The sequence below is a fragment of the Dendropsophus ebraccatus genome, chromosome 14 (genome assembly GCF_027789765.1).
Source record: "Dendropsophus ebraccatus isolate aDenEbr1 chromosome 14, aDenEbr1.pat, whole genome shotgun sequence".
NCBI lineage: Eukaryota > Metazoa > Chordata > Amphibia > Anura > Hylidae > Dendropsophus > Dendropsophus ebraccatus.
This window is the reverse complement of record NC_091467.1, coordinates 12,118,084-12,137,522: the sequence shown is the minus strand read 5'-3', so window position 1 is coordinate 12,137,522 and position 19,439 is coordinate 12,118,084. Positions and strand designations below refer to the sequence as shown.

The 19,439-nt window shown below is 43.7% G+C and overlaps 1 protein-coding gene across 1 annotated transcript in view; it reads right to left on the bottom strand.

The window, feature by feature from the left end:
* Positions 1-12,538: 12,538 nt before the first annotated feature.
* CHD6 (chromodomain helicase DNA binding protein 6) overlaps positions 12,539-19,439 on the bottom strand; it is a 71,703-nt gene continuing 64,802 nt past the window's right edge. Inside the window, exons 33-37 of the mRNA XM_069953865.1 lie at positions 16,960-17,160; positions 16,132-16,575; positions 15,089-15,268; positions 14,670-14,789; positions 12,539-13,661 (exon numbers count right to left, since the gene is read on the bottom strand). Of these exons, the coding sequence (XP_069809966.1) occupies positions 12,801-13,661; positions 14,670-14,789; positions 15,089-15,268; positions 16,132-16,575; positions 16,960-17,160 (1,806 nt within the window). The 3' untranslated portion in view covers positions 12,539-12,800. The remainder of the gene's footprint in view (positions 13,662-14,669; positions 14,790-15,088; positions 15,269-16,131; positions 16,576-16,959; positions 17,161-19,439) is intronic.

The following is a 19,439-nucleotide window of genomic DNA, read 5'->3' as shown; positions in this document are numbered from 1 at the left end:
CATCCATCATTTGAGTTGTGACATACAAGAGCAGAGAGCTGGAGAATGCCAACGGGTGCCCTAAAGCGGGACGCTGTGCGGTGCGGGCACGGGGGCAGTAAATATACATTCTTTATTACGTTCTCCCCCCACCCCCACCTCCTGCCCGAACTGAATTTTTGTTGCCTCGCTGGATTTCTCCTTTAAAGCCAATGGGGCATCTTATGCGTCTTATAACTGATTTAGCGTCACAGTTGTCTTCGTTCTTCTCCTACAACAACCAGCACAGACGTCATTTTGATGGGCATACGTTATCCAGAAAGATGGATTATAAGTAGAGATGAGCGAATCGCCATCTAAAGGAAGCAAATCGCTTTGTTTGATTAGTAAGCTGCCATTCAACTCTGTTCCGGAGAAGGTTCCCAGGCTGTGTGTTTCGGGTCATTGTCATGCTGGAACACCCGGCCACCATCCATCTTCACTGCTCTTACCGAGGGAAGGAGGTTGTTGGCCAACATCTCGCAATACATGCCCCCCCCCCTTTCAATATGGTGCCTTCGTCCTGTCACCTTTGCAGAAAAACAGTTTTTACCTTCTCACCAAGCTACTTGCCTATTGTCCTGTAGTCCATTCCAGCCTTGTGCAGGTCTATACTTTTGTCCCTGGTGTTCTTAGACTCTGTAATAGGTTTTATTAGGCAAAAAATCCTCTTTCTGTACTGTACTCCCCCCACTTCTTATCTGTGCATTATCAGGCAAAGTCATCTTCATTACAGAGGAGCAAAGTGAAGACGGGTTTGGAGAGTCCATTATAACTTATGGAGGGGCCTAGGGAGATGAGTGAGCAGGAACAGCAGACAAGCAGCTGTATAGTTTGGAGACTGTCTGTGCACATATAACACTGGATTTACAGGTCAGAAAGGACCTTTCTGTCATGCCAATACAGCTATTCTTGTACAGACATGATACTTACCGAAGCATTGTCCCTTCCGTACCCTAAACATGTCTTATAAGGGCCAAGATTGCATTCTTACAGACTTTCACTTTGTTCAACCCACCCAAGATACTCCATGACAAAAAATAACTATCATTCCTTGCCAGCAGTCTGTCTGTTCAGGTATATGCAGAGGATAGAATTCATCCGGAAGCGCCACTGAGTGTATACAATCACCGTTCCGGATGAATTCCGTCCTTGGAGCGCAACCAGACATGCTGGCGGCAGGATTTTAACAGTGTACCATTCCATGCCTCTGTCTCACATTGTGTGTTTGCTGAGCACAGGCTGAAGATGCAGACAGGGGCAGGGCGTGATGTCACAGGAAGCGGGGCTGGATCCCCTAATGCTCTGAGTGATTCACCATTTCTGTGCGGCCAGAAGCAGCTGCTGCAACTTTACTGATTGTGCAAATCTCTGCAGTGAAATTAGGGCTATGTTCACACATGCTGGAGTTTCATTGGAGTACTGCAGCGTATTCACAAAAATGATGCAGTAACACAAGTAAATGATGCTAAACGACACAGAGGATCAGAGCCGGCACTGCCAATCCCACCTGAACAAAAACCAAGGTATAAACAGTATATATCCCATGTAAGATAATATCGGACAAAGTCCTTATTGTGGGGCTCAAAGATAAAAGATGCGCAATCATAATATGTGTGTGGAGATGAGAAGAAGAAAAAATTAAATTCAAAAGGTTCTTTACTTTATTTCAATATCGACATTATAGGTAGTAACAGTGCACTGTGTGGTGTTACAGGTAGAGAATACAGCGTGCTGCGTGGTGTTACAGGTAGAGAATACAGTGTGCTGTGTGGTGTTACAGGTAGAGAATACAGTGCTGTGTGGTGTTACAGGGAGAGGATACAGCGTGCTGTGTGGTATTACAGGTAGAGAATACAGGGTGCTGTGTGGTGTTACAGGTAGAGAATACAGCGTGCTGTGTGGTGTTACAGGTAGAGAATACAGTGCTGTGTGGTGTTACAGGTAGAGAATACAGCGTGCTGTGTGGTGTTACAGGTAGAGAATACAGCGCGCTGTGTGGTGTTACAGGTAGAGAATACAGTGCGCTGTGTGATGTTACAGGTAGAGAATACAGCGTGCTGTGTGGTATTACAGGTAGAGAATACAGCGTGCTGTGTGGTGTTACAGGTAGAGAATACAGTGTGTTGTGTGGTGTTACAGGTAGAGAATACAGTGCTGTGTGGTACAGGTAGAGAATACAGTGTGCTGTGTGGTGTTACAGGTAGAGAATACAGTGCTGTGTGGGGTTACAGGTAGAGAATACAGCGTGCTGTGTGGTGTTACAGGTAGAGTATACAGTGTGCTGTGTGGTGTTACAGGTAGAGAATACAGCGTGCTGTGTGGTGTTACAGGTAGAGAATATAGTGTGAGTGTGCTGTGTGGTGTTACAGGTAGAGAATTCAGTGTGCTGTGTGGTGTTACAGGTAGAGAATACAGCGTGCTGTGTGGTGTTACAGGTAGAGAATATAGTGTGAGTGTGCTGTGTGGTGTTACAGGTAGAGAATACAGCGTGCTGTGTGGTGTTACAGGTAGAGAGTACAGTGTGCTGTGTGGTGTTACAGGTAGAGAATACAGCGTGCTGTGTGGTGTTACAGGTAGAGAATACAGCGTGCTGTGTGGTGTTACAGGTAGAGAATACAGTGCTGTGTGGTGTTACAGGTAGAGAATACAGCGCTGTGTGGTGTTACAGGTAGAGAATACAGTGTGCTGTTACAGGTAGAGAATACAGCGTGCTGTGTGGTGTTACAGGTAGAGAATACAGCGCTGTGTGGTGTTACAGGTAGAGAATACAGCGCTGTGTGGTGTTACAGGTAGAGAATACAGTGTGCTGTGTGGTGTTACAGGTAGAGAATACAGCGTGCTGTGTGGTGTTACAGGTAGAGAATACAGCGTGCTGTGTGGTGTTACAGGTAGAGAATACAGCGCTGTGTGGTGTTACAGATAGAGAATACAGCGTGCTGTGTGGTGTTACAGGGAAAGAATACAGTGTGGTGTGTGGTGTTACAGGTAGAGAATACAGTGTGCTGTGTGGAGTTACAGGTAGAGAATACAGCGTGCTGTGTGGAGTTACAGGTAGAGAATACAGCGTGCTGTGTGGTGTTACAGGTAGAGAATACAGCGTGCTGTGTGGGTGGGACCACAATGAAATGATAAAGTAATGCAAATTATTCAGTAACACAATGAAACTGCAATGTGTGAACACAGCCTAGATGTTCCGCAACAGCTTTGGGCAGGGAATAGGCATGGTGGGGGGCTGTGATGGAACAGCTGAGGGAAAGCATTGCATTCTGGAACCTGTAGTACTGTGTACAACTGCTCAACCAGGAAGTACAGCCACACAATACAGAACAAAAAAACCCCAAACAAATGGATTTTTGGTAGTTTCAAAATGTGGATAGACAGGTAAGTAAGGCTATATGCTTCTGCAGCAGGTTTTTTTTTTTTTTTACCTCTACCTGGAGTTCCCCTTTAAGTTTAAAAATCACTGATCAGTGGCCACGTGTCGCTCTGTGTAGTAGGTGGTGTCTGGCCAATGGCTGGGGGTACTCGGGGGTACTCGATCACAACACTTCCATACCTGCTTTCAGTGACAGCTAATCACTGACCAAGATGGGATAGCACCATGGACAGTGATTGGCTGAGCTGTCAGTGCAGTGCAGAGGTTCAGAACTGTTCTCCGTGGCCGCAGTCAGCTGGTGACCCAAAGACAAGGTAGAAGGACATCGGTCAAGTGTGGAGAGGTAAGCATAGTTTCTTTATTACACTCTACAGATGCCGAGTACTCCTACAAAGCAAATGCTGCATGGATATAGTTTATGATGATCATGCGGCAAGGGCTGCACGGACATCAGTCTGCCTAATAACTTTGTAAGCGAGCGCTCATCTAGCAGATGCTTGCTTACCCTGCTCATGGGGCCATGTAACATGGCCCTTACTGTACTGATGGGTGGAGATCTGACGCTAGATGACTGCTGTTGCTCCTTCACAACTTTCTGCATTACATCGATACTCCCGACCACCCACTGTAAGAGGGATCTACAACAAAACTCCATTTCTTTCTTTGCTGCAGGGAGTGCTGATGTTCAGGAAATAAGCAAAAGGACATCTTACATCCTCTTTCTAGTGACTGGAATGGGACCCAAAGGGTCAGATCCTGACTACTAATGGTGTTCTGGCATAACGTGACAAACCATAACATTCGAAGATAGGAATGTTATACTGGGAAAGATTGGATTCATTCCCAGTGTTGGATTTACGGACTTCTCTACTTGCATTCCCCATAAAATACTGACACTGACTGATCTTTCAATAAGGTGCCCCCCTAATGGGCGTTCACAGGTGTCAAAATGGCCGAGTATAACTGAAGATGGCTGGGGCTTCTGTTATGCTCAGCCAATCGCGGCTGAGCAGCTGATAATGCGCTGGAGGGGGGCCGGCATGAGGGAGGGCTGGAGCATTCAGGCCGGGCTCCTGAAGAGTGACGCGATCATCCCAAGATGGCGGCCGGGGTCGACAGTGATTCCGTGAGTATACAGTATCACACTTCCGGGTCAACGATCAGGGGGTAGGGGGCCATTCGCATAAATAACACACATTACAATGTTGTATAACTTTGTGTGTTATTTGGTGAAAAAAGGCTTTATACCGCACTACCCCTTTAAGGAAATCATCAGTTTTTCCTCATGGTAAAAACGGAGGAGGAAGAAAGAGAAAATCATACTCACCTGCTGCAGCGGTGTCCTCCTCCAGCTTTTCCCTCTGTCTTCGGGCTTTGCAAGCGCATGAGTGACATCATTCACATGCCGCGATGCTGGGTGATCTCTTATTGCTGAAGGCATACTGCCGCCTCCAGCCAGAAAAATGGTGGAGAGGGTCAATGGCTGCATTTAACTGTATGTGTTCCTGATTAGGAGCACATACAGTTGAAAACGCCAGCGTCAGCACTTGCCTGGGTGCCGGCACTGGCTTAGGCTGCCAAGAAAAGCACCTGGAGTTCTGGATGCACATCCAGAATTCCGAATGCCCCCATAGGGTCCTATACAATTTAGGACATGTCCTACAATTTCTATCCCTAATTTTCCGGCATGGACACCCTTCAGGAAAAATCTTGAAGGGTGTTGATGCCCCATAACCATATTTCTAGTAAAGCTGATCAGGAAATCCCAATAGGGGATTTCAAGATTTCAGCTTATTTTCTGCTGCCGAAAATCTGCAATTTGAGTGCTTACCATTACAGAGAAAAACATGGGCGGAAACTGCTCCTTATGAACAATACTTTAGATGCCAATTCTAAAATGACCCGCTCCTCACTCCACAGCACACAGACAAGCACCTCACAAAATATCACAGAACGCAGATTATTAACAGCATTTTTATGTAGGAAAAACCCAGATGTCAGCATCAGGATGAAGAAAACGAATCAGTTACTTGCACAGTTAACATAGTCTTTCAAAGTCTTAATTTCAACATATACATCATTAATAATCCCAAGTGTATAAAAGACAAGTGACCGGAAAAAAAAAAAAAAAAGGAAAAACAAAAAGTCAAATAAATAACTCAGTGGATGAAATGTTACGTTTGTTGTTGACACATCTGGACCATTCTGATAAATTAGTAACACTACAAAAAGAAAACTAAACAGAACAAACAGGAAAAATAACAAAAACCATGATGAGAGCCATTGATATGAGGCCGGGAATAACAGAACAGGTATGTAACACTTCCCTCACTTCCAAGGCAATTCATTGTTTCTAGTCTCATTTCCGCATAGAACACATCAAAATATTTTTTTTCCCAAATTGATACAATTTTCTAATGGTATATGTGTGTGCATGAACGTATATAAATATATATATATATACACAGATTCAGAATTTACAGTATACATTGTGCGTTTAGAGCAGGGGTGGAGAACCTTTGGCTTTCCAGCGGTTGCAAAACTACAATTCCCATCATGCCTGGACAGCCGAAGGATTATAATTTTGCAACAGCTGGAAAGCCAAAGGTTTCCCCATCCCTGGTATAGAGAATGAGTGATCAACAGTGATCAAAACATAAGAGGGACAAAGCAACATGGGAATCCCACTATAGTGACATTGTGGTTGACCTTAGTGCCGATGCAACCAGCTGATACGGGAATAAGTCAAATAAAATCGCATAGTCTCACCCATACGGAACTGCTAGTGTTGTTTACCAGAATTATGTTCCTCACACATGTCTGACTGCTACTGCCATGGGTCAACCAAGCAGATGACTATGCAGAGTCCTCTCTACCTCAGGTAGATGTACAGCTTCCATGGGGATTTTTTTTTCCTTCTACCAAAGCCAAAATAATTCGGGTCATTAAAAATAACATAAGATACATATGATACAAACATGTCAAAAGTTTTGATTGGTCAGGATCTGAGGGCTCAGAACTGCATCAGCTGTAAAGGCAATTTTCGGCCAAGAACTGTTTGATCAGCGAGATCGTTGGCTTAGAATGCCTTTACAAGGCAACAATAAATCTCACGGCTGGGCCACATGAATGATCGCGTTATCATTAACAGTCATTTTTATCGGCCGCACGTCTCCCAGTTATACAGAGAGATCTGTGGCCAACAATGATAATTTGACCAATCAGCCAAGGAGCGGGTGTTTTCTGGCTCCTCGCTGGCACTTTTAGGGTACGTGCACACTACGGAACATGTTCATTCTTTGGACGGACGGCGGAATCCGCCTGTGCATAGAATTGAGTCTATGACACGGGCAGAGACGCCCTCAGACGCCTCAATCAGTGAGCGGGTGCGAGGTTATCCATCGCTATTCTGTAGTGTGCACATACCCTTACACAGGGCAATCATTTGTAAGAACACTCAATAATCGGCCTTTAGACAGCTAAGTACTTCACTCCCTATCTACTCATTGCAGAAGATGGATTCTATAGAAAGTCTAAGGAGCTCGTCCCCTAGAGCAACGAGAGAGACGAGAAGAGAAGCCTCTCAACAATAGGTCCCCATTGGACACTTCCGATAACTGACGGCCAAACCATATCTCTAGCCTGCCGGCTGTCCTCTCCATACAGAGATCTGGCTACGGCTTATCTCTCCCAAAATAAAGGGATTGGGCGTCAAAAGTCTCAAGTGTATGGGGACCTTAAAGGTGGCCATACACCTTAGACTTACGTTGACCGAACCGGCCACTCTGGGTGGATTTGGACAACAGTCTATGGAGCAACCTCCCTTTCCCCCCAATCAAACACTGACAGAAGTTTATAGGGAGGACAGGCAACAGCATAATAGTTTGTTCCTCAGTTATTGAAGGTTTATGGGGTCCCCCCCTCCTCTAATGACAGGGACACATTAGGCTGGCCATACAGGAAAGATAAAATTTGGCCAAAATTCTGACCATTTCAAATGTTATAAAATTAATGTTTTAAAAGCAAAACAACTCACTAAGCGGTGATGTCACTAGAATGTCATGTGACTATCGACTGGCTTCAACGATTACATGCTGCTATAGTACATGAATGGCAGCACTTAAAGGCGGCTAGAAAAGGTCCATTTGAGGCATATGTGCTGGACTTCTAGGGACATACACTGTTTATCTGGCTGTGCGGCCATCATTAAAGTGTAAGCTTAGTTATCAAAAGGTTTATCCAGGCTCCTTTAAGGGAATAGGACTAGTTTTTTTAAATCCTGGACAACCCCTTTAAGAAAAAAAGTACATTGAACGGTAAAACCATTGTCAAAAACAGGTAACGTAGAATATACAAAATAGTAACGGTATAGGTAATGGTGGCACAAGTCATCATTGCATCACCACCATACTCACGTATAGCTGAATCAATGCATATAAAACATTTCTATAGAGGTCAACGAAAAGCTTAAATATTCTGTATATAAATATACATATATACACACACATATACACACGCATTGCAGAGGTTTCAGGAGAATGTACCCCACATGGTTTTTACCCAGCTAGGTAGCGGAACCATTGCTGTAAACATTTTAAGTCAACATAGCAAAAGACCCCTCCATCGGTACTGGACGTAAGACCCCCCCCATCGGTACTGGACGTAAGCTCGGCTGTGTTTTCTATGCCCGACAAGAGGAAAAAAAGCATCTATGCAGCAGATAAAGAAATACGGTCATGTGTACAAAAAAAAAAAAAAAAAAAGTGCTACGGTATTGATTTGTACATTGCAAACACAAACCCAGGAGTGTATTATCTATTACACATACTATGCTGTATCGGCTATAGGGGCGGGATGCTGATGCCCCCCTGATAGATATACAGGACATACTTTATAACATATATGAGACCACTTTTCATAAAGTAAGAGCAGTAGTGTCAAAAAGGAGAGAGGTAACCAATGTGTAGAAAGGCATAGATCAGAGCTGTCACTAATCTATACCATTTTATGGCAGAAACAGCAGCACTCATGTCCCGTGGCCGTCTCTGGTATTGCGGCTCAGTCTAAGGGGGCGTTCACACGTTACGGAATTTAGAGTTCCCGGTTTTCATACTAGGAGCTCCGGAACGGTTTAAAATCTCTGTGCTATTGTACTGCGCTAGTAATGGCAATTTTCTTTCCGTATGGGTTTGTCTTACATGGATAAAAAAAAAAAAAAAATCTTGAACGATGATTCGAGTGAATTTCTACTGAATCTCTCATTGATAACTGAACCAAACACTGATCGTGAGGTCATCCTAAGTGTTCAATACTTACAAACAGATTTATACTAAAGTGCTAATAACGCTGCCGACTGGAAGGCAGCAAAACAATGGACGCCTGCACTCCCACCTGTGAAGGCAAAGCCGGGGATTTTTTGGAACATGAAGCTAGTAGTATCCACCTATCTCACCTAATTCCCATTTATCGGCCGACATGACGTCCTTAAAGCTATCACTGAATACTGCTGGTTAACAGGTCTGATCCTTACGGGGAAAAAACTGAAAAAAAGGGGAAGCACCAATTTATAAAGCTATGGGGGAGATTTATCCAGCATGGTGTAAAGTGAAACTGGCTCAGTCGCCCCTAGCAACCAATCAGATTCCACCTTTCATTCCTCACAGACTCTTTAGAAAATGAAAGGTGGAATCAGTTGCTAGGGGCAACTGAGCCGGTTTCACTTTACACCATGTTTGATAAATCTCCCCCTATGTGCAAATAACACAACAAATCCACTGTCGTTTAAAGGGGATACTCCAGTATATTTATATTAAAACCACTCTACTGTTATACCATGTAAAAAAAATATATCATTAAACAGTGGTTACAGACTGTGCCCATGACAACACTTCTACCTCCATACTAAAGCCCTGTCAACTTCTTTTGCACCAAAATGTTGGCGCACTGTGATGTATTTTAAACTCCACCCCTTTCCTCTAAGCCACACCCACTTTACATCCAAGCCTACCCTTTGTCTAATTAAGAGTTGGGCACATTTTAATTTAATAAATCCACCCTTAAAGGGGTTGTCCAGAAAAACATGACAGCTTTCTTGCAGAAATAGCACCTCTCTTGTCCTCAGTTTGGGTGTGGGAGTTTTGCAGCTCCGTTCCAATGAAGTGAATGAAACTGAATTGTAATAACTCACACAACCTGAGGACAGGGGTGGTGCTGTTATTGCAAGAAAGTAGCTGTGCAGGGAGGCAGGGAGTTCTACTCCTTTCAAATCATTGTGGCCAAAACGTTATGTTACAAAAGGTTCTTCTCTGTAACAGCGCCCCTCCATGGATCACATTTGCTACTGCGGCTGTATTCACAAGAACAGGCAACACCAGATAGAGTGATGTTTGAAGGGATGACCCCCTTCATTTAGATCAGGGAGGGCTGAAGGTTCCCCATCCCTGTACTAGATGGATCACATTTCCCCTATTACAGTACTTGCTATATAGGTGCAGCAAACTATGTGCAAAAAAAAAGAAGAAAAAAAACGCTAACTCAAAGACGTCACAAAGCCAACAGCTTGAACATGAAAAACAGCTAAAGTATGTATAAACTGCAAGTATAGAAAAATAGTAATACTTCTGTCATCAACTACTTGTGGACAAGCCAAGTCTATTACTTCTGGTTTAGGAAAAATGAACAATTATATAGGTTTTTTTCATATACATCTCTATTGATTTCCAGCTTTACTACTAGACCAGTAAACCTAATAAAATAGGGGGGAAATTTTGAACTATATATATATTATATATATATAAAAAAGTTTTAGATAAGATTTTGGCCTGAACAGTAAGGGAAAAGTCTATTTTTGCATCTTCTCCATTGAATGACACAGAAAAAGTGGCAATAAAGTTTATTTTTTAATATTTTATAGAGGGTTATCTAGTTATAAAAAAGATGGCCACTTTCTTCCAGAGACAGCGCCGCTCCTGTCTCCAGGTCAGGTGCGGTTTGCAATAAAGCTTCATTCACTTCAATGGAACTGAGTTGCAAAACCTGCACCCAAACTGGAGACAAGAGTGGCTCTGTCTCTAGAGGAAAGCGGCCATGTTTTCTAACACTGGATAATCCCTTTAATTTCTGAACTGAACATCTGAACTTTTGCTGTCATGGATCCAGTCTACACTACGTCCTGTATAAGCTGACGGCACATACGTGTCACGTTATGGGAAAGCTGTTATTATTTTTTATAAGTTTTGATGCGTCCATTCTAACCATCATCTTTGTCACCTACTCTACAGTGATTTCCTACCCTTTAGTCATATATATATATTTCTTTCGCTCTCTATATATAATTTTTTTCCATTTGTTTATACTCGGCTTACAGAAGGCTGTGCCTTTATCTTACAAATAAGGTGACGTTTGGGTCTTCAAGTGCTCCCTTTAAGCTTAAGTACAATAGGTATATAACGGGACAAGTAGAAAGTGCCTCATGTGTAAGGGTGCTTTAAATTTAAAGGGGTAGTCCAGGGTTAGGCAAAGGGTCCACATTTTCACTCCATGTGCTATGTTGGTAATACATCTCAATCCCATCGACATGCATAGGGAGGAGTTGCAATACCAGAAATAGCCACCGGACTGAACTGGCGCCACTAACTGGCCCTTTTTTTGATTCCCAAAAACCCTTTAAGGCAAAACAAAGTGTAACAAAGAATAAACATTGGTCTCTTCAGCTGCTGTACACATCCTCAATCAATACTCGCATCTACCTCTAATATTGTGTCGCTTCTACACATTTTACACATTTCCTTCAACATAACCTAAAAGGTATTAAAAAAATAAAAATAAAAAAAAAAGCCAGCAACAAAAAACTTTTCAGGCTTTGCATACATTTGGGTATCTGGATAGATCAGTGAATTTTTTAATTTTTTCCCTATGAAATATACTGGGGACTGGGTCTATTCTTTCTGTTTTGTTTGAGAACAGTCCCACAAAAAAGTCACAAAATCGGAGCTCAAAGTTTTTGAAAGTTAAAATGAATTTAGAACAGGAGTACGTGGCATACAAAAATCGCTTGGGTTAAAATCGGATAAAAATTTGTTTGAAAAAGAAAAATATGTATAAACAGCGTGGGGAGGATGAGCATCAGGAAATAAAAAAAAAATTGAATATATAAATGCAAAACGCTATTTCCTTATTGCTAAGATGTAACTCACTGTGCATGAATAATAATAGGTGATCAACATTTTTACAGCCTTTATAGAGTTTGTAGGTTGTTCCTGGGGACCATATGGGTTCAGAGGGTGTTTCCTCATGGCCAGGTGAGGAGCATCATTGCTGCCCATGACAGTTCTCACCAGAGTCGATGACAATTATTGGAAATAAGTGAATCTCAAGCACGCTCGGGTCTGACTACAGACACGCAGCATTTGATTACCCGTGGCTGAAGTTGGAAAACATGGATACAGGACTCCCTAGGGCTGCATCCAACTTCTTCAGCCACTGGTAATCAAATGCTGCATACTCGGGTTTGGATGGACCGGAGCATGCTTGAGCTGTGCCATTTATAAGGAGGAGAATTACAGGGACCTGTAATGAACTGAAATATATAATTGCTGTAACTGGGACTGTAATTGAGTCACACAAGGACACCGTGCAAATGTAGTGCATGAAAGTGAACGTTTTCCAACACAGAGTACGCAAGTAAGGTCTTCCATATACATTCTCAATAAACTGCACATATGCCTTTCCTGTTCCCATGAATAAAATGTATAGTAAAAACGATAAAACTGGCCTTTAAGTGCCGACAATCGGTGGAGGACGAGGGGGTGGGGGTTGCATTTTTCTTCATACAGTAATAGTTGTGACGCCTTGGATTCATCTCAGCTTTGTGGTTAATGGACAATCTTTTTGGATCACCTTTTTTTATGATCGGAAAAGGAAAAACCCCAACGCGCAGCCAGTAAATACATACACACAAACAGAAAAGACAATAGTATAGAATTCGCTTTCCATCGACGTCGATTGTGGACAGCACCAGTTATATTGCTTTAGCCAAAAGCCTGTCTTTGGATGAAGGGATTTGCTGCTTTAAGGCTTTGTGCTACACTGTGCCTTTAAATCAAGTCAAAAGCCTGATCTGCGTGACGGGAAAAAAAAAAAAAAAGGCAAGAAATGACTATGGAATGAAAATAAAAAAAAAAAAAATCTAATGAAATTTTCAGCTTTCCTACAACATCCACATCTTGTGGTTTCTGTCTACCGTAAGAGCCATGGTGTTAGAGACATACCACGGAGATAGAGGGGAGTGGTTTAGGTAGAATTTTTTTTTTTGTTTTTACTGATGGACACTCCAGAGTGTAAGAAATATTCATGAGAGAGAGAACTCACAAGTCACAATGTCAGGGGGAGGGGGGTTCAAGTTCTATTTAGCAGTGTCTGGAGTTTCTCTTAAACCAGTACCGTCCTCGTCCTTCTCGGATGCTTGTGTTTCGCTTGTATCTACACAGTTCTGGCCAATGGGAGATGGCTGCTCCTGGTCTATGGGCTCCGTAAAGGGCACGCACTCTGCTTCTGAAGTCTGAGAGTCCCCCTTTACTTTCTTTCTCTTCCGCTTTTGTGGATCGTGGCCACCGCCGGCCTCCGATGAACGGCTAGACTGCACCCCTGGTATTGCCATGCCAATGCCTGGCGACAGAAACATGGAAGGGTACAGTAGACTCGGGGACATGCCTGGGATAAGGAATGGGTTAAAAGCTACGGGGCTGCTTGTAGTCACTGCGGGTTCCGTCTGCCCTTTCTCTGAAGGTGTGGAATCTTGTGTACTTTCTTGGCTGGTGTCTTTGTCCTCAGTGGCTTTCTCTGCACCTTTTATTGTGCTTCCTAAAGACGATGGCACAGAGGAGGAGATGGGGGAGTTGATGATCCCCCCGACGCCAAACATCTGCGGCATGGCGGCCATACCCGGGAGCATCATGGGTAACATACTTAACGTGCTTTTGACGTCCTCGTTGGCAGATACTGTGAATCCGGTAGGAAACCCCACCAGCCCTGTTAGTGGAATACCCTGCATGTTTCTCATGTTTTGCAATCCCACTATATCCATTCCAGCGATTAGGCCGTTCATAAAAAGTGGGTTCATGCCAGACGATGAGGTATCTGATCCCACCACTCCCGGGGACTTTATCAGGTCGCTACGTGGTCTTCTTCCTCTCCTTCTGGGTCCTGTATCTCGTGCTATAGTATCCGACAATACCCTGCTGAACTTTGGATCGGGAAGGAAACCCTGCAGATGGAAAACAGATGAGAATCAAGTATAAACTTATCAGAGAAACAAGAGTCTATAATAAGTATAGAAACAAGAGTGATATAAGTATAGCGATACTCTCCACCCCCCCCCCCCACAACTGAGGCATCTAAGAAAGACTATAACCGCAGTGGTGCCCATCACAATTTTTTTCTTTAATGTTGTAGGATAAAGTAGTGGTCTTGGATTTGAGGTGTATCCAACACTACCACTACAACAGAGGGCATACCAGCCCCAAACCTTAACTTTTTAATGTACTTTTCACTGGTTATTCTTATTTTAGTTGTTTATAAAAATTATTTATCTCTACACACGATTTTGATTCATTGTAACCAACTATTTATGTTACAATCAAAAAAAATTTAAGACTACACATACTAACTTGGTTAATTTAAGGGGAGTTATGCTAGAGAGCCTACTACTTTTATTTACAAATTAATGTATAACTCATAACTTTCTGAAACCAGACAATTAAAAAAAAATCTCCAGAGTACCCCTTTAATATTTTTATTGTTTGGAACTAGATACAACCCAAATTCAAGATATCTCACCCTTCCTGCCCAAAGCGGTGTCCATTCACCTAGGCTGACTATCCATGGGGAGGAGACCCAATGCCACACTATTAGAGCTATATCCAAATCTTTTATTCTGTAAGTAAGTGATCCCTTCTAATAAAGCCCTAATAGAGCTGTGTGTCCACTTAAAGCTGGCAATACACTATAGGCATTGGATAAAAGCTCGTTTACTCCTGATTTTATATATATATATATATATATATATATATATATATATATATATATATATATATATATATATGCGCACCAGGCATGTCTGTGTTCTCAAGTGCTGCTGTCTGATCCTCCTCCCCCAATATCTATCTTAAGTGTGGGTGTCAGGAGGTGCCTATTCACTTCAGAATCAACAGGTAGCTTTCAATCACAAGCACCATAGGACATAATTTGCAAGAGCTTGTAGTATTAATCATACCCTTCGTCCTGCGTCTTTGTTCGCTACCGAGATCCTTTCCTCACCGGTGAGGATGCTAAGGTCTGATTTAATAGGATCCTTGCACTGCTGGCGCCTTGGTTTGGGTTTATCTGAAAAACTCTGCAAGAGACTGGAAGTTATTATACAGCAGGGATGGGGAACTTTCAGCCCTCCAGCCGTTGCGAAGGCGGTCCAGGCATGATGGGAATTGTAGTTTTGCAACAGCTGGAGGGCCGAAGGTTGCCCATTCCTGCTCTACAAATAGTCTTCTTCAATAGGTTCTGTTTCTACCCAGTTTGACATGTCGAATGGGTCCCAATGCCCTAATTACAGATAAACGAATACAAGTACACAACATACATGTAGTTTCATCCACACCACAAACAGCCACAGTGAAAAAACAACCGTTATCTACTTACACCTGCGTACGTTGGTATGTCTATTGTGCAGTCTGACTGCTGGCGGAGCCACTCCAGGAGACTTTTGTTAGGAATCACCTTCTCGGCTTGTGTCTTAGTGGCCGTGGCTGCAGAATGGGAAGAAGTGGCGGAGCCTTCAGTATGTGCTGAGCTAAGCTGAGTGGAATCCTCCCGCAGCCCCTGTATGAGAGAGGGAGAGCGGGTGAACAATTAAAGTGATACTGTAACCTTCCCAAGGGTCCTATTAGAAGAAGCAATTTTTAGTTTCCACCAATTGACAATTGCAAACGAGTGCTTGAATGTACAAAGCTGATAAGTACCGCAAGACTTGAGATTTTCAAATAGAAGTATTTACAAATCTATATAACTTTTTCCACCAGAGTGCCCCTTTACGAGACCAAGCACATAAGAACATAATTCAGCCCTCTTCTTGTTCTCCTCCATATGAAGACTAAAGGGTGGTATTACATGGGCCGATAGGGGCCCGATAATAAATGTAAACGAGCGCCGATCTGCTAGATCAGTGCTTGTTTACTGGGCCTATTACATGGCTCGAAAATCGTTTAACAAGGGCTGCAGGGACATCGTTACCGATGTCCTTGCAGTTTTGTTTAAACTGTATACATTACCTATGCAGGTTGCAGGGTTCCTCTTCCTCTGTGCTTCTCCCTGGGTCCACGTGCTCCAGCTTCAGAGCAGCCTGTCTCAGCTGACAGGCCGCTCAGCCAATCACTGGCTGCGGTGGTCGCGGCCTGTGATTGGTTGAGCGGCCTGTCAGCTGAGACAGGCTACCCTGACGCGTGGGACCCAGGGAGAAGCACAGAGGAAAAGAAGCTCTGCAACCTGCATAGGTATGCATTCCTCTTTGCATATCATCAGCGTCGGGTGCGCACCGCTATTACACGTAGTGGTGCGCGGTCAGCACCCAACAATTATAGGTCAGAACCTATATCAACACGAAAAGATACACAGAACGATAATCGGCCGGATAGGGCCGGCCGATTCCGTGTAATAGGGCCCTAACTAATGGCGTCTCCTCTTACCACAATTCCTGCGTGCATCCCCCTGTCTTTCAGAAACACCAGATCCATCCCTTCCACATTTTTTCTTCTTCCTCTTCTCCTTCTGAGGGAAGCCTCATCTCTCCTTAAGTTGCCATTAACAATCTGTCCTGTCACAGGATGGATGAGTCCAGCCTGCAAGATTCCCGACAAGTCCATTCCCAAAGAACTCTGCAGGCCGGACATGGCGGCCATCTTGGGCGTGCTGCTATTGATGGAATAGGTAGAGCTGCCTCCTGCGGCCTGCTCTCTACAAAGTTCCATGGCGGTCTCTCTCCATCCATTCAATGCTGCACTGGTTCTCCCAAGCGGAGTACTGAGATGCTGCAAACCTCGGGGCTTGGCCTCTGCCCTCTCACTCTCAAAGTCAAACGGTCTTCTATGCTTCCGTTCCTCATTTGCAAATGCTGCAGCGTTGAAGGTTTCCTTCAAAGCAAAAAAAGAAAGACAATGCTCTGTATTATCTAACAATTCAGTCATTATAATGTCACTGTGTGGTTACAGAGGTTTTGGTGCTGTATAACAGGAGAGCTGACCGTACAATGCGAGCACCCCCCAGGATTCTCTGCTATGAATGTGGACGCACAGCAGCTGTACACATGTGCAGTGAAGTGAGATACCTAGTGGCCATATGTATAACATGGATTTATACATAGAAAACTTAAAAAAAATATATATATTGCTAAACGGTTTGCGATCACAACCCCTGTTGATTTCTTTAAAGATTTTTTTCTAGACACTGCCTCTATAAAAATTGACACCAGGATTTATGATCCATATATATCTATGTACACATGTAGCCAAGCTTACCTTCTGCACATGTAACCCAGGAGAGCCGTTGCTGTATGTTGTAGTTTGTGCTTCTGCGGGGCTGTAGCTGCTCCTCGGACACAGATTATTTAACACTGATGGCACCATGCACTGTGCTTCAAACTGTTGGCTGGAGGACGGCCATTTCCCCTTCAGTACCGAATGACAAATATTGTCTATCCGATTAATGATCACTCGATCCTATAAGAGAGAAGACATTAAGCTGCGGGTCTTCTAAGTTTCACCAGTTATCAGAACATCAATTGTTCTATTCTCAGAATCACCCCATTCATTTGTGGGCTGTGGGCCGAATGTTCCTGTATGGGGAGGGGTAAGCCGCAGCCACAGCACTCTGACTGCGGTTTATCTCTCCCAGAACAAAGGTGTGAGGTGTGGTGATTTTCCACGCCGAACCCCTATCACCACTGACATCATCGGTCAGTGGTCGTTCAGGAGACTCCGATACACCTTATACCAGTGGTAGCAACGGTCGACGACAGTCTAAGATGCATGGGGACATTAACCCTTTAAGGACATGGCCCATTTTCGTTTTTACGTTTTCGGTTTTTCCTCCTTGTGTTTAAAAGGTCATAGCACTTGCATTTTTCCACCTAGAAACCCACATGACCCCTTATTTCTTGCGTCACTAATTGTACTTTGCAATTACAGGCTGAATTTTTGCATAAAGTACACTGCGAAACCAGAAAAAAATTCAAAGTGTGGGGAAATTGAAAAAAAAAACGCATTTCTTTTATTTGGGGGAAATGTGTTTTTACGCCATTCGCCCTGGGGTAAAACTGACTTGTTATGCATGTTCCTCAAGTCGTTACGATTAAAACGATATATAACATGTATAACTTATATTGTATCTGATGGCCTGTAAAAAATTCAAACCGTTGTTAACCAATATACATTCCTTAAAATCGCTCCATTCCCAGGCTTATAGCGCTTTTATCCTTTGGTCTATGGGGCTGTGCGAGGTGTCATTTTTTGCGCCATGATGTGATCTTTCTATCGGTACCTTGATTGCGCATATACGACTTTTTGATCGCTTTTTATTACATTTTTTCTGGATTTGATGCGACCAAAAATGCGCAATTTTGCACTTTGGGATTTTTTTGCGCTGACGCCGTTTACCGTACGAGATCAGGAATGTGATTAATTAATAGTTCGGGCGATTACGCACGCGGCGATACCAAACATGTTTATTTATTTATTTATTTGTTTACTTTTATTTAAAACCTGGGAAAAGGGGGGTGATTCAGACTTTTATTAGGGGAGGGGGCTTTTTACTATTAACAACACGTTTTTTTTTTTTTTTACACATATACTAGAAGCCCCCCTGGGGGACTTCTAGTATATACACTTTGATCTCTCATAGAGATCTCTGCAGCATAGATATGCTGCAGAGATCCATGAGATCGGCACTCGTTTGCTTTCGGCTGCTGCAGCCGGAAACAAACGAGTGCCGAGCCGAGGACGGCGCCATCTTGGACGCGTCCCCGGCCGGCATCAGTAACGGAGATCGCTCCTCCGGGACAAGGTCCCGGAGGAGCGATCTCCCCCACTAGACACCAGGGAAACGTTGCCTCCGGTAATCGGAGGCAGCTGTCAACTTTGACAGCTGCCTCCGATTAGCTAATTAGCGGGCACGGCGATCGGACCGTGCCCGCTAATAGCAGCGGTCCCGGGCTACACGCGGCACCCGGGATCGCGGCACTTCAAAGCGGGGCCGCCGCGCGGCCCCGCTTTGAAGTGCTAATGAGGACATAGGACGTACCGGTACGTCCTATGTCCTTAAGAGGTTAAAGAGTCACTGTGGTATTTTTTTTTGCAGAAATCAATAGTCCAGTCGATTTTAAGAAACTTTGTAATTGGGTTTATTAGCCAAATATGCCACTATCTGCATTTAAAAAGCCTTTTCCCAGGTCCCCCCTCCCTCCTCTTTTCCATCCACTGCAGAAAATCAGGAAATTGTGACTTGTTGCATCAGACATACCCAGTCTGGTCTACGGAAAGGGGAGGGGGGAGGAGGAAGGAGGGAGTTAGCTGACAGCAGAAAGCAGATAACAGAAGATTACAGGCACAGAGCTGGGTGACAGCTGTAATCAGAGCTCAGAGAGGTCAGTGGTGACTGTCAGAGGAGATGGGTGAGGGAGAAAGGGTGAGGTATTTGTAGATTAACTCTTTGTTGTCCTGTTTTGGTCTTTTATTTAGCTCTCTCCATAGGAGAACAATGAAGACAGGGGGGGGGGGGGGGGGGGGGGGGGGGGGGAGAGCTTCAAACTGCTTTTTCATGATAAAAATGCATTTTTCGGCTAATAAACCCAATTACAAAGTTTCTTAAAATCGCCTGGACTATTAATTTCTGCAGAAAAAAAAAATTCACGACAGTGACACTTTAATGCCTATGGTTCTGCCGTTGAAAATGGCCTATTAGAATCAGACTCAAGTCTTGCTCGGAGAAAACTCTGTTATGA